Raw genomic sequence first — 15,696 nt, forward strand, 5'->3', positions numbered from 1 at the left:
ATACTAAAAAAGCTAACCCAAACATGCCCTTAGTTGGGCTCATTTTTTTTCTGATTTCTTCTTCTTCGTTTCTGTTAGCAATTGTGAAAACAAAAGAATCGAGCCAGTACTCTTGGATTTCCACACGGATAAGAAAACCATAAATTCACGTTCGACCGACATTAAACTATATATAATTTCATTTTACTTCATCGTAGAAACAGTTTCTTAAAAGCAATGTCATAGAAATAGAACTTCCCTCTTTTAAGTTCCAACTTTCTACAAATTTACCTAATGTTGCAGCAGAGAACGCTTCCTTCAAAGTAATTTAGTCAAAACATAAATGATAACTTAGGCGTATAAAATTAGGGTATATGCAAGATCGCTAAATCACAAAAGGTTTTACCTGCTCTAATTCCATCATACATATCTAACTTCCTATCCCAAAATCTACATAGAAACACAACCTTAGCCCCAAAATCCACATTTGGAACTTCACTATACTACAACAACATTAGATTTCGTTAATCACTATAACCAGACGAAGATAATTCCGTCTCATCCTCCGCATTATTACCAATTTGCCCTCCTACATCAACCTCCCGATTCTCATCCGAATCATCATTAAAAAAACCATCAACATCCACACCACCTTGTTCATCTTCATCCTCATCCTCATCCTCATCCTCAACATCATACTCTTCCTCCCCTTCTAAACCATATTCCCCAATATACCCCTGACCCACCACGTCATCATAAACATTCCGATACCCATCATCCACCATCATCTCATCATCATACTCCTGACCATTATTATCATTTTCATTCTCATATTCCGAACTCGAAGCATTTTCCTCAACAATGAGGTCAGCAGTTTCCTCCGCATTCCATTCTTGGAAACCAGGAACCGGACTTTCCTCATATAGAAACTCCCGACCGCTATCAATCTCGTTCGATATGTTCACCGTCTTCTGCTGCTTTGGCCGGACACCGCGCTTCCGGCCGCCGCGACCGCCGCCACGACCCCGCCCTAACCTGATGTCCGCCGCTTTACCTCGTGATCTCGACCCCATGGTTCTCTGGGATCTACCGCCACGGGCCCGCCCTCTGCCCCTTCCACGCCCCCGCCCTCTGCCCGAGGTGCCCGGATCCGCCCATGGGTCTTGGATGTTTCCGGATCCATATAGCTGTTCGCTGTTGTCACCTTCCTCGCCGTTCTTCGTCACCGCATATTTTAATGGAAAGGTCTGAAAAAGACAAATAAATGATTTTATTAAAGATTTAAACTAAAGTAAAAAAAAATGTGTGAAGATTTATTTATTTCCATACCAAAAAACTTGTTGCTCCTTTGTCTTTTTCAGCATCTTCTTTCTGAGTAAGCAAGTAATGAATTGAGGTGTCGAGTTCCATGAGCCTTAATGCTACACCTGCTGTTGTTTCAGGCAACCATGGAAGCACAGACACCATGGAAAAGTCACTGGTCCCACATAGTGTTGCCGAGTTATTTGACCCTAATAATTCATCTGTTGTCTCAAAATCCATGGCTAAAAAATCCCGTTTTATCGCGCTTTCCAATAACGTCAAAGCCTAATAGAAAAAAATTTACAAATTGTTTACCAAAACTTTATTTTTTGTCATTTTATCCATATAAAACTTATGCACACACCTCGAGAAGAGCTTCAGGATTTACAGCTTTGACCAGCTTCACACACCATGACTTTCTACACTCTTCTGTCCATGAAGGTCGAAGAGCTTCAACTGGAATCGAAGCCTATATAAAAGAATTACAGTTTATAAAGAAAATAAAAATAAAAAAAAAAAAAGTAAAAAGTAAAATGTAAGTTGTTGTTCTCTCTCTCACCTCAATCAATGCTAATTGAGCTTTAACCAATCGGAATCTTACGGGTCGACCCGATTCCCGGTTAAGAAAATAAAACCCGGAATTCCCTTTCAGTTTTTCTTTAAACTCCGATATACATTTTGAAAAGGCGAAATTGCTTCCGATAAAAATGTCGCATATTTTACCACAAGAAAAACACCGATTACTACCCTCGAAAAACGATAAATCCCTACAATTATCACAAATTCCAACCACATGTTGACATCTGGCATTCCCAAACTTCATTGCCCTTAAATTCAAGCATTCTCCCCACATCCATTTTTCAAACTCCTGGTATCTTTTTAACGCGTTTGTTATCTCTTTTCCACTTTGACCCAATTCGATCGAGAAAGAGGATGAGAATTCTGAAATGTTTGTGTTTGTGATTGATAAGGTGCTGATTGGGCTACTGGAGTCGACCCCGACCCGGACCCCGACCCGGACCCGTTTCTTATTGATTGCTTCTTTAAAATCGGATTCAATTCTTTGCAACATGGAATGCAAATGTGCCTCCCGATTCCCTCGCACATCTAATGATGCCAAAAGACTGTTGAACCCCTGCATTTAAAAAGTAAAAAACCAATAAATAAATAAATCAATCACTGTTTGAGTCAGATAGATCTAACTGAGTCGGACATATTCTTATTATTTACCTCCTCAGTGTCGATAAGGCGCCACCTGGCGTCACGTAACTCAACAAAGATTCTCCCGGAGCCGGGATCGTTCTGTGAGGCGGAGGTTATAAACCGCCAGTAGCGGTTTCTTCTCCGGTCATGTCCAAGTGGCAATGATCTGTAGACATACATCTCTTCAGCTTTATGGCCAATAAAGGATTTTAATTGAGATCTTGACTTTTCAACAGCATATGCCGGTTGTTGAAGTTGAAAGCTATCCGGGCCAATGGAATATTCCGGCAACCTTTCGGCGGTGGTGGGGTGGTCGCCGGAGGTTTCTTGATGGTGGTTGTTTGATGATGCCAATTCGGTTTGGTTGTCGGTAGATGGATATTGTATCTTTATCATGAAGTCTTCTTTCATTTTTCTTTTATCAACTTGTGCTTCAGCCCACATTTGTTTCTTTAATGCCATTGCTGCTTCTAATCGTTCCTGTAAAAAACATTTTTTTTGTAAATTAATAAATTATATATCCGAATATGAAAGTGGAATAATGAAGGTATACCTCAAGAACAACACGAATAGAATTCCCTTCATTTGCAACAGCTATCAAAGCAACAAGAGCATTAAGTCTTTCTTCAACACTCAAATCTGAATACTCGCCTTCCATAAGCCCTTGAACCCATGGCTCCCCGGAAATACTTTCATCAACCACCGTATCCTCCCCCTCGTGGGTCCCGCTTACTTTGTCGATCGAAGTGCCAACTTTCGTGTCTTCTAGAGTTTCAGATTTCACACCGGAATTCCCAATTCCGATTCCGATTCCGATTCCATCAATGCCGATGTCGTCGATTTCCGGATCCTCTGCAACATCACTTTCGGAATCATCGTCTTTTTCAGGATCGTCTCTTTCGGCATCAAAAGCTTCTTCACCATCAAAATAACCGTTTTTGAAAATATGGATTTTTTCTCTTGCAGCATTAATGATTGCTTCACCATCAGCAGGATCTTTTCTGTATGGACTTCTTAAACAATATGTTGAAGGTGCTGTTCTTTCAAAAAGCTTTGTGTCTCTTGATAATGCAGCAGCAATTGAGGCCTCTGGTGTTTTGCTTGTTGTCAGATCCCTTAAACCAGATTTCTACAAATACAATATGATGAGTTAAAAAGAAAGAGAATGCAATCAATCAAAATCAGAATGTATACCTGAATCTTTTCAGCCACATCTAAAATTGAAAGACCATGGCTACCCTCGAGTGAAAGAACATGAAATGCTGCATATTTAACAGTGCCAGGTGTCAACCTATGCCTAGACCTTCTATTGGAGAAACCCCTTTCTTGCATTATAGCCAATGCTTTTTCAGCTGCTACTCCACTTCTTAAATTTGAAATTATATCTCCACCATCAACACCCTGCATTCGCAAATACCCGTTTATCAAGTTATGATTTTGACTTTGATTTTTCATGATACAAAGGATTTTATAGGTTTCTTGATAAAACTAGATGATATAATAATGATCATCTTAGGAATTGGAAAAGGCAACAAAAGGACCATAATATAGATACATAAAGTGATAAAGAAACCACAGGGAGGGACAATTTTGTAATTTACAATAAAAGGTACCTCGTTTTCTTCATGGGGATGTGGTTGATCGACATTTCTTTTTTTCAATTTTGGTCCGTATCCTGCAGCAAGAGCAAATTGGCGCAATATTTCGGGCCATGTCAATGGATTTAAGTGGCGTTGCCAGCTACAAATATCAAAACCCCAAGCAAATGCCTGAAAAAAATAATGATAATCAAGAAACCATTTTCATTTCACAATAAATAAATAAATAAAAAGTCCCCAATCATGAAATGGAATTAGAGATTACCCCTTCAACAACATGTTGATGCCCACCTCCTGGATTAGGAGCACTTGTTTGATTTGCTCCTAAAGATGACGAAGGTGCCCTTGCTACATCTTCAATATCTTTCACAATCGATTTCAGAAGTGCCACATGAATTTCTCCCAACAATCGAGGATCCTACAAGTTTTCACAAGGTTAAAACCGTAATTCCCAATAGTGAACATGTTTAAAAAACTCACATGATCGTGTAAAGCTTGAACAAACTCATCAAGAGTAAAAGGCCAAAGTCCAAGAACATCCGCGAAAGTAATTACAAATTTCCAAACCTGAGAATATGATAAAAATCAAATCAATATGTGTTTCTCAAGAAAGTAAAACGAAGATATAGAAATTGAAAAAACTGTAAAATGATTTTTTCACCATAAGAAGATTGCCAATGTTTTCCTCGGAATCTGTCCATGGTTGAACTTTAAATGGTTTCTTCAAGGGTACTGATTTGGGAGGAAATTCAGGGAGCATATCTAAAGCAAAAGAAAACTTTCTTATCCACAATAACACAAAAAAAAATAGTATAAAGAAAAAACAAATATCAAACACTTAAACTTTTTCTAACCTCTAAGTGAGTCAAGATTTTCCAAAGTGTCACTATCAAGAGCAAGCATAGAGGGTAATCCTTTAGTTGCAGCAGCTATTTCCATGAGCTCCAAACGTTCATCATCAATTAATTCCAAAGATTCTTTTGCAATTCTTCTAGCAGCAGCTCTATCATTTGCTGCTTTAAGTCTTGCAGCCTCTTTCTCTTTCCTCATATCTTCTTTAAGTCGTAGCTTTTCAGCCTGAAGATACACCAACAATAGCAACCTCAAATACTTGGATATTTACAGAATTGCCATTGTTATGTGATAGATTTAAAAGAAAAGAAAAAGGGTCTTACTCTAATGGATTCCTTTTGTAAGAACTTGACCCTTCGCTCCATTTCACGCCTTTGTTCTCTTTGGTATCTTTCTTCCTCTCTTTGCTTCTCTCGCAATAATCTTTCTTCCTCTTTTCTTCTTTCGCGATCTTGTCTCTCCATTTCTTTCCTCACTTGTTCCTCTCTCTTCAAGAAAAACAAAAATTTTATGAAATATACTTCACAAATCTCTAACCTATCAAGATAAAAAGTAATAACTTGGCTAAAAAGGAAATAGGAGGTCAAATGGGTCAAAGCAAATGCTTATAACTTCCTACGTCTTTTGATTAGAAAGATAGATTGTTGGGACAATCGTATAGATGTTTTAATAATTTGTAATGCTTTTATTATTTATACAATCTTAGGGTTAAATGGAAGAAATAGCAACGTACTTTCCATTATCTATAATAGCATTATACTTTAATTTCTTTTTCAAATCATTTCTTATTAGGAGTATGTACTTTGAAAAATATACTCAATTAGGAAATTACCTATTTCTATAATTGTGTAGATTTTTCAAAACATAATGCCCTAATAAGAAACACTTTGAAAAAGTTAATGTTGTGATAAGAAGAATTGAAAGTAGAATCTACAATGAAAAGTACATTGTTATTTACTGCATTTAGCCTAATATTTAAAAGGGTTTTATGCAGAAAATCCCCATCATATTAAAGCATTGTACTTTCTCCTCATCATATCTTGTTTTTCAAGCTCTTTTTAGACTTTTCTGAATAAAACCCAACAGGAAATGACAAATTATGTGATTTTCCCAAAATAATGGGACTTTTCTGTTCAAAAAAAAAAACATTTAAATGGGACTTTTCTGCATAAAACCCTATTTAAAAACAAAAGGCAAAAAGTGGTGTTTCAATAGAACCTTGACCCGTTTTGACCCATTTTCCCACCTCATGAAAAAAAAAAAACAAAAAATACCTTTCGCCTCATCATATCTTGTTTTTCAAGCTCTTTTTTGATCCTCTTCTCATGTGCTTCAACCTCCTTTGCAATTCTAGCTTCTTCACTCTATCAAAAATACACAAATCTATACAATATACACACCAAAAAGAACAATTAAAAACAAATAAACAATAAACAAACCTTCCGTTTTCTTTCAATTCGTGCAATATCCTCCTCATGAGTAACTCTCTTCTCAATCGGTGTACAAAACGGATTCTCAATTCCCGTTATTGGATGAGCACCAAGATTTGTGTCAACTCCAACACTTACAGTCAAACTTTTCCGGCCACCGCCACCACCACCATCAAATTCTCCGGCTGCAGGCGGCAGAAGGTGGCCTGAGCCTGACCTTACTTGTGGAGGTGGTATGACATATCCAGAGGCCATTTGATCATTTCCATGAGTAAAAGAACGGGTGGTGGTGGTGGTGGTGGTTACAGGTGTCCGGCTACTTGCCATGTCATTTGGTGAGCTGTAATATTGAGGTGGCATTGCTCTTTCATAAGAGTCACTTCTAACAGATGGTTGTTCAGGTAGAAATTGGTATTCATGGAGAGCCTTTGAAGCACCCTGAAAGAAATTGTTTTTTAACCTTTTCAGAAATCGGGTAACTGAAAAAAATGTTTTTTTAAACAGTTGAAGAAAGTATGATAGTAAACTGTTAAATAAAGAAAGTGCATCATGGCTCATGCTTTTCTGTATTTTGCCCTAAGGTTAAAGACTATGGAAAACAATTTCACCAATTAAGATTTTTACCTAAAATAGCAATATATAACACATAATAGCAACATACTTTCATAATCTTTTTTACATATTGCAACATACTTAGTAATTACAATTTGGTCAAACCTTATTTTAGTCAAAGTCAAAACACAAGCATATCCATAAAAAATAGCAATTGCCATGTAGATCTATAAAAAGGAAAAATATTAAGCTTGAAAATAAAACATCAACCAACCTTCACTGGTTTTGCATCAGGGTGCTCATATAGTTTGGCTTCATAAGGTCGAACAGCTGACTTCTGCTGAACTGCAGCAAATAGTTATAGTCCCATAAATTATCAAATTCAGAATCTTGAAATATAGAACATAAATCAAGAAACCAAGCATTAACTAAAGTATACAATACATTAATTGCAACATGATCAACATACTGATCATATTACCTATTGGTGCTCCAAATGCGCCAGGTGGCAACGGGTCAAATTCCATTCCAAGAATGGGTCCATCCTCCCTCAATCTTTCCCCTAATTGAGCTTCAACAAAAGCAATAGCTCTAACCTCAGAAACAGCATGTGGAGGCTCATAATACCTCTTGACAGGTGGCATGTCTATGGGTGCAGCAACCACAGCTGGAACCCTTCCACTTGCGGTTGCAACCATGGCTGGCACAGGGCGACCCGTATGCCCAAATGGGCTCGACCCGGAACCTGATCCACCAGAACCACCATGTTCATTAGGTAAACCCTCACCGGACACCATTACATCATCACCACCACCTCCACCACTACTAGATATTTCCTTCTTTGGTCGTTTAACAGGTGGAGTTTTTCTATCTTTTAACCTCCTGTGACAAAACCACATCTGTAATTGCCGATCGGTCAAACCCAACTGGACTGATAAATCTGCTCGAAGAGCTTCCGCTGGATATGCCTCGACTAGAAATTCAATCAAGTTTATGAAGTTACTGAATTGGAAGTGAGATGAAAACGAAGAGAGATTGTGAAGATTAGAAAGAAACACAAACCAGCGTAAGTTTTCTCGAGAATCTCCAACTGGAAAGCTGTCTTCATCTTCCTCTTCACCTTCGGCTCTCCTCCTTCAGCCGAATTTTTGTTCTCCCCTTCCGAACCACCGCCGCCATGGCCGCTAGCACCACCGTCCATTAGCTTAAGAAGATCGAAATCGCGAACTCCGTTTTGCAATTGAGGTCAAACCCAACACAGAAACCGGGTTAATTAGCAGCTAAAACATCAAAAAACACTTGATTCGACCAAATCGAAGTTCCTGGTTGAAAAACTAGGGTTTGTTGAGAGAGAATAGGCATCTGAAATTAGGGTATCGTCGAAGAAAAAGTAAAGACAATAAGTAAGAAGAAATTAACAAAAACTTTCTCTCTCACTATTACTTTCTCTCTCCACATATGATCTTGTAGCTAACATAATATTATCATCATGAAAGAGATGTGCGGTGAGATTTGAAGATTGACGAATTGTGATAATAATAAATGTATAAAAACAAAAGTAAATGTGTATGGTATTGTATTAATAATAATTAAAACTATTAACAGCAATACTATTTGTTCTTGGGTGTATGAATATGAAAATTGGAATTTTTTGCCATTAAAAGTAGAAGGAGAATGAACACCAAAAACAGTCTTTCTCTCTCTAATCCTTCCCATTTCCCCTCTCTCTCTAAAAACTTTTTCTGAATTTCTTCTTTCTTTTATCGAGAAACCGTAACGGGTAGTGGGGAAACAGAATTTTCTTCACGGAGATTCATGGGTGTAGATGGAGAGAGAAAGAGAGATCGAACCCATCATAAACAAAGGAAGAAAAGGAGTTTTTTTTTTTTTTTCTTTTAATTTTTTTTTATCTCTCTCCAAAGAGATTATGAAGTGTCAGATGACTTCCTACGTTTCTTGAACAACTCAAAACTCTGTCGTACAAGACGCTCGTCGGCCGCGCGTGGATTTGAACATGAAGACCTTTTCGTTGTTAATTTATAGTTTCTTGTTCTTAATTTTCGTTTTTATAATATTTAGTTTAATTTTTGTCTCGCTATACGATATACATGGGCGTAATTAACTTTATGCAATTTGATATGGAATTTTTTGATTTCAAATGAGAATGATTACTAACATTTCATAATACTAGAATTATGTTAGATATATATAAAATAAAATAAAAACAATTTGGTTAGGCTATAAATAATGGTCTATAATTTGTTTGTTTAAAAACTTTGTCACGATTAATGATACCTCAACTTTGCAACATCCGTACTAATACTTATTCTATTTAGAAAATATTGAATACTTCACATTATCTAAATATTTTTTTATTTTTTTTCGGACACTTAGTTTTAATAAATATACAAGGTTTTTAAAATAAAATTAAAATTTCATTAAACCAAATTAAAAGTTGAAAATAAAAATTACATTAAAAAAACTTTAAAATAACATAAAATTATAAATAACGTCACATGTAAATTAAAAATTACATTGAAACTTAAAGATTAAAATCGTTATACTTATCTTTCGTCTTGCGTTTGAGCTTGTTGAAAAGATCGAGTTAATGGAAGGTCCAGATGAGACGGCGTGTTTACTATTTTGAAGTCGTTGTCTGCGGTGTTGTACTCTAACTTTTTTTTGAAGAAAGTCAAGATGATCATCAAGTTTTTTCGAAAGCATTTGAACGAAATTTGGTTCCGTTTCAATGGATTTTTTTCCCTTGTCCCTTGTCGATGAAGATGTCGCATTTTTGCCATGTCCCTTTCCATTGGGCGTCGAAGAGTGACCCCTCTCAGTTCCTCATTATCATCATCATCTTCATTGAGGTCAATTCTCAAACCCGCTTCTAAGTCCGAAGTTCTCGCTCGTTTGTTGGAGTCGATGGATTGCATTTTCGAGTGACTAAGTGTACTCGGATCAAGGAACCATTTTGGGTCGGCAAGCATAACACACCAAGCTTTTTGATGGCCAAATGGTTTACCACCATGGGTGGTTTTGTATTCTTAAAGAGAGGTACTTAAAATATCGAAATCATTACACCTTTTACGATGCATGTTTGTCAGGTTGAAGCAAATTCCATTGAAACTTGTACAACTACTTCTTACCTCATGACATTTTCCGTTGACACCATCATAACTCTGATATTCACATTTTCCCATTTGCAAATAGAATGTGCTAGAACGCGGTTCCAAAATGTCGTCCTGGATTGGTCATTTCCAATAAGCTCATCGGTAGATATTGCAATCCAAGCTTTTGTTAGCGCCACTTTCTCATTTTCATCCCATTAATTTTGAGTTTTTTTTCCTTTTGTCCTTTGGTTGCCTTCTTGTTGATTGTGATTGAGTTTTGGGCACCCTTTCGACATTATCATTATGGTGAGATTTGGGTTGGGAAGGTAGTTGTTGTGAAGGTGGTGGTTGGGAAGGTTGAATTTGAACTTGTTGAAATTATGATTGTTGGAATTGGTTTGGTGTTTGGTTGTTGGAAGTAGTTTTATTGGTATGGTTGATGGAAAAAAGGGTGATTGTGGAATTAGTGAGTTGTTGGAAGGAGCATATTCATGAAACCTCCCAGTGGTGATTTGAAATTGGGGTATTGGCGAAGTGTTGTGTTGAGTGTGAATATATCAGTGGGTGAAGTGGATGTGTATGGGGTGTTTGAAGTGTTTTGGGTGTTTGGATTTTGATCCATTTTGTGATTATAGTGTAGAGAGAATGAAGTGAAAGTATTGTGTGTTGTAGAGGTTTATTGGTATTTATAGGTATAATTTAGAGGGCTTAAAAATGTTCTTTTTTGTTTCAAACGGTCACAAGACCGTTAGGATGTTTCTCTTTTCTTTGTAATGCATCATAACCTCACTCACGAGACCTTGCAGTTATGGAGGTTGGGGTGGTGTTTGAATGCAAGTCACACGTGACTTGGCCTTGCGAAGTCATGTTACGCGTCTCATTCTTCTATATTTCAGTATAGCCTTATGAATAGTATATTTTTTGGGTTATAGCTTTGGCCACAATACTTTTGTATGTTAGCAGGTTTGGCCTCTATGTAGAAAATGAATTACAAAAGTTATCATTGTAATTTACATAATTGGTCCATCTGTAAAAAAATATACATAATGGTCTATGTGCTTAAACAGTATACTCTTTGGTTTTGAGACTTTAGCCACAATATTTCTGTATGTTGGCAAATTTGGTCCCTTTGTTAAAATAAATTACAAAATTGTCCTTGTAATTTATAAAAAAGGTCTCTATGCATAATTTTTTTACGGAAAATAGTCCATATGCTTAAAATATTAGAAAAATGGTCACTGCTTAATAGAAAATCTACATATTACACCCCTTGCAAAGTGGCCATTGGAACTTATGATTTTGACAAAGGCAATTGGAAATTACTGGTGTGTCCCCCGAGAAGCGTGAAGGGGCAATTTGTAGTTAAGAAATAAAATATAATCAATTTCAATTATTAAAAGAATATTTTGTCAAAGTTGTTTACCATCATGTCTTTTAGAAAATATAAAATATGACCTCATATTAGCGAAGATAAGACCATGAATCCGCGATTACACCTTATCCTAACATGAGAGGAAAGCTAAAGGTTTGCTATAAACGAATTCTCTCTGTGAAAGCACACTTTTTCTCACATTTGTTGTTGATTGTTTGGTTCATTAGAAGGGTGTGGTAGAGGAAGCATATTTGTGATGTGAGGTATGAAGCATATCACCTTCTGAACTAGCTCAAGCTCCAAAAAGGAAGAGGGTCAAGAAAGGCTCATAGACCAAGAACTCCAACACCTAGCGACCACAAGGACTCACAATCGCAAACGGTTTCGGATGTTCCTATTCAGAAGGAAGTTCATAATGAAGATGATGCTACATCTCAACTGAAGGTTTCGGTGTAACATCCATAAAAATCAAGCCAATTTAAAACTTTTTAAATATCCAAAATACCATTAATTATTACAAAGTGTTTTCAAAATAGTTTAAGCATCAGAGTTCCCATAAATCGAAATCATAAATCGAGGAAGTGTATGGTCATGCCTTCGCCCTCCCGCGGTCATCCGCTGTACCTAAAACAATAATCGATAAACGTAAGCTCGAAGGCTTAGTGAATTACCCCCAAAATACCCAAACACCCAACGATACACATACAATAACAAACAACATATTATGGGTCCAATCATCCATCGGGATGGGATACCCCAGACCCTCAACCATCGGGTTGGAATGCCCACACACGACACATATATAACAGATACTATGGGTCCAATCATCCATCAGGATGGAATACCCCAGACCCTCAACCATCGGGTTGGAATGCCAACATACTATGGGTCCAATCAACCATCGGGTTGGAATACACCATGCCCTCAACCATCGGGTTGGAATGCCAACATACTATGAGTCCAATCAACCATCGAGTTGGAATAACCCATGCCCTCAACCATCGAGTTGGAATGCCAACATACTATAAGTCCAATCATCCTTGGGATGGAATACTCTCGGCCCACAACCATCAGGTTGGAATCCCCCCCCCCCCCCGATAACCAATCCAACATCTGCACATATATCAGATAATCATATAACAGTCTATAAAGACAACATACTAGGGTCCTATCATCCTATGGATGGAATACCCTCAACTACCAATCAATCAAGTGCACATCCGACCAAACTATAGGTCACTAAGCATAACCACATCCGATCTACCAGGATACCGATCTAACAAATCATGGCAACATATAACATCCTATCTACCAGGATACTGATCTCACAGATCATAATAACATATAAAATCCTATCTACCAGGACACTGATTTAACGGATCATAACAGCATATAACATCCTATCTAGCAGGATACTAATCTAACGGATCATAACAACATATAACATCCTATCTACCAGGATACTGATCTAACGGATCATAACAACATATAACATCCTATCTACCAGGATACTGATTAACGGATCATAACAGCATATAACATCGTATCTACCAGGATATTGATCTAACGGATCATAATAATACTCGAGCATATAACATATCAGGATAGCAATCCAAAAGGGCTAGCTTTGGTGCCTTAGACCCTTGAGTATAGTGAGGAAAACTCACCTCGCAAAGCCGATCCGAACAGAAGAATCGAACTCCCGAATCGCTGCCTCACCAAAGATCCCGAACTATCAAATAATAATTACCAAGTCATTACACAACATAACAATCTTGGCTAAGGGGTCCACACAATCCATCATGTCCATTCTCTTCATTGGGACAAGGCCTGATGTCAATTCCATAACCTTGAAAGTCCTTATGCAAAGCCCATTATTGGCCAAATTTACCAAATTGGGCCTAATTCCAAGATCCATTATCAAAACTTGGCCCAAAACATAATATTCATAAAGTCCAGCAAAGGCCCAAATCCAACTAGCCCATAAACATCCCAAAACCTGAAGCCCAATTGCCAAAGGCCCAACAGAGGACGTACGCGGGACGCACTCCTCTGGTACGCGGGGCGTACTCGTCCAAATGTTGACCACCATTGGGGTGGTTTACCCAATATGCTGGGCATACTGGATTTACATTGGACGTACGCGGGGTTTCGCCAAAACCCTAATAAGTGCTTAATGGCTTAAGCAGTTAAGCCCAAACTCCAGATCCATCGACCAAATGTGCCATAGGACTACAAAGTCTCGAACTTTATCACTTTGGACGTCCAGAAAATTCTTAACACATGGTCTTAATCCATTAAGGCCTTCCTACTACATGCATGAGACAAATCTAGCTATCGGGACACCATTTTTATCACTTGAACCTCTTCTAGGGTCTGAAAGGACAACTCATTTTGTCCAAAACATAACATGCACCATTTTGGGACTTTTGGGACAAGAATGCTTCCATAAAGCTAAAATGACTAGATCTATCTCATACAAGTATAAAGTTCCAAGATTTTTACCTTCTGGAGCTTCTAAGGCACAAACCAACTTCAAATCTACAAGCTTGTTCTTCTTCTCCAACTCCTTGGTGCAACACCTTCTTCTTAAAATACTCAAGAAACACTCAAAAAGCTCAAACACTCAAGGAAATGGCTAGGGTTTGGGGAAAACAACTCTAAGTAGTGGAGGCTGGGGTAAGGGAGGGTTTTGTGCTCATAATGTTGCTTATATAGTCCCCAAACCCTAAATATTAGGGTTTCCTTCTGCCATGAGTACGCCCAGCGTACTAGGGCGCACCTAGTACGCTCAGCGTACCCTTATGTACGTGCAACGTACTCCTCCTGGTCCCAAAATTGCAATTTAGCCCTTAGACTTTTCATGGCTTCACCCTTCCATTCCCAAGGACTGTAAATGACAAATCTTGGGATGTTACAACTCTCCCCCACTTAAACTAGGCTTCGTCCTCGAAGCCTGCTACGACGAATAATTCAGGATAATGCTCCCGCATCTTGGACTCTGGCTCCCAAGTCTACTCGGATCCTTTCTAATGCTGCCACTGGTCTCCCTACATAGTTTAAGTGCTCTCCGACCTGAACATCACCCAGCGATACCACCGCCTACTCATCCAATATGCGCCTTTTCAGCTGCCCAACGTGAAAAGCAATGTGAAACCAACCGAACCTTTTCAAAAGGTCTATCCTACATGCTACTTTGCCAACTTGACAAAATCCTGATGATCCAAAGTATCGGAAGCCCAACTTTCCCTCTTCCTGAAGCGAACTCTTTGTACTGACAGGATAAAGCATCCTTCAGCTCCTAAAATATCATACATAATCAATCCACTAATAAACATGAACACTCATGCCTGGCCCAATCTGCCTCAGGCTGGAATACTAGGCATGCCTACGACGGGTCCAGTCATCCCTATGATGGAATACCCTCGTATCCCACACATGTTTGGCCTAATCAACCCTCGGGTTGGAATACCAAACATATCAGGTCCAATCAATCATAGGGTCTGGTCATCCTCAAGATGGAATACCCTAGATTGGAATACCTCTATGAACATAACTCAGGTCTATTCATAACTCCGACTCCGCCAAAACATCCAAGGATCTATCCTTGCGTCTCATCCACAATCCTCTGATTCGTCACAACCGAGTACCACTCCCTCGAATCTCAACAAAACATCCATTCTGAACGCGCTCCTACAAGATACCTAACCAACACAATCTATATTCCCACAACCTATGACTGTAATGCCCATACATGGTCCTCAGCATAGGTCTGGATTGCTTCTGATCCCACATCATGAGTCTGGTATGCCCTCTCCATCCCTCAGCTCATGACTGGAATGCTCCCGATAACCTATCGACACCGTTGTCATCACTTCAGATGTCCAACACTCCATCCTGGAGGTACTCACCTCCTCTATTGCATCGGAAGGGCTAATCAATGTCCTTCACAACACCAACAAGTGTCACAGTGCCGAAACCTCACCCTACACTATCCACTTGTAGAACAAGTTGTTACCCATAACACATATATACTCAGAACCTGATCATATAACCAACAAAACCTATACAAAGTCTTCGGAATACTCCATCAGCATGTCTAATACTTAGGGACAAACCTATTGATTGCTATAGCATAGCAGCATACTCAATACCCGCACATAGATCTACAGACACATATAGAGTCTTCAACACGAATGGACCGCCTCACCATGCCTTCAGTCTATCTGGACCACTCTCAGAACCTTCAACATGTCTGGACCGCCAATCTGGGCCTTCAGCATGTCTAGACCGTT

The 15,696-nt window shown here is 38.5% G+C and overlaps 1 protein-coding gene across 1 annotated transcript; it reads right to left on the reverse strand.

The window, feature by feature from the left end:
• Nucleotides 1-319: 319 nt before the first annotated feature.
• LOC111906707 (homeobox-DDT domain protein RLT2) lies at nucleotides 320-8,851 on the reverse strand. The gene is made up of 18 exons (XM_023902477.3): nucleotides 7,979-8,851; nucleotides 7,398-7,889; nucleotides 7,191-7,261; nucleotides 6,374-6,802; nucleotides 6,209-6,298; nucleotides 5,258-5,422; nucleotides 4,937-5,159; nucleotides 4,744-4,844; nucleotides 4,563-4,649; nucleotides 4,348-4,500; nucleotides 4,098-4,253; nucleotides 3,679-3,885; nucleotides 3,038-3,613; nucleotides 2,512-2,964; nucleotides 1,841-2,416; nucleotides 1,646-1,750; nucleotides 1,309-1,566; nucleotides 320-1,226 (listed from the first exon to the last, which is right to left on the reverse strand). Exons 1-18 carry the CDS (start codon nucleotides 8,115-8,117, stop codon nucleotides 504-506), a joined length of 5,004 nt encoding a protein of 1,667 aa, XP_023758245.2. The 5' UTR covers nucleotides 8,118-8,851; the 3' UTR covers nucleotides 320-503.
• Nucleotides 8,852-15,696: the final 6,845 nt, after the last annotated feature.

This window comes from Lactuca sativa, chromosome 8, assembly GCF_002870075.4.
Source record: "Lactuca sativa cultivar Salinas chromosome 8, Lsat_Salinas_v11, whole genome shotgun sequence".
NCBI lineage: Eukaryota > Viridiplantae > Streptophyta > Magnoliopsida > Asterales > Asteraceae > Lactuca > Lactuca sativa.

Coding starts and splice junctions, on each gene's coding strand:
- LOC111906707 (XM_023902477.3), bottom strand. CDS start 8,117: ATGGACGGTGGTGCTAGCGGCCATGGCGGCGGTGGTTCGGAAGGGGAG. Junction 7,890..7,978: donor TCTCGAGAAAACTTACGCTG/GTTTGTGTTTCT, acceptor TTGAATTTCTAG/TCGAGGCATATCCAGCGGAA. Junction 3,886..4,097: donor ATCCCCATGAAGAAAACGAG/GTACCTTTTATT, acceptor TTGCGAATGCAG/GGTGTTGATGGTGGAGATAT.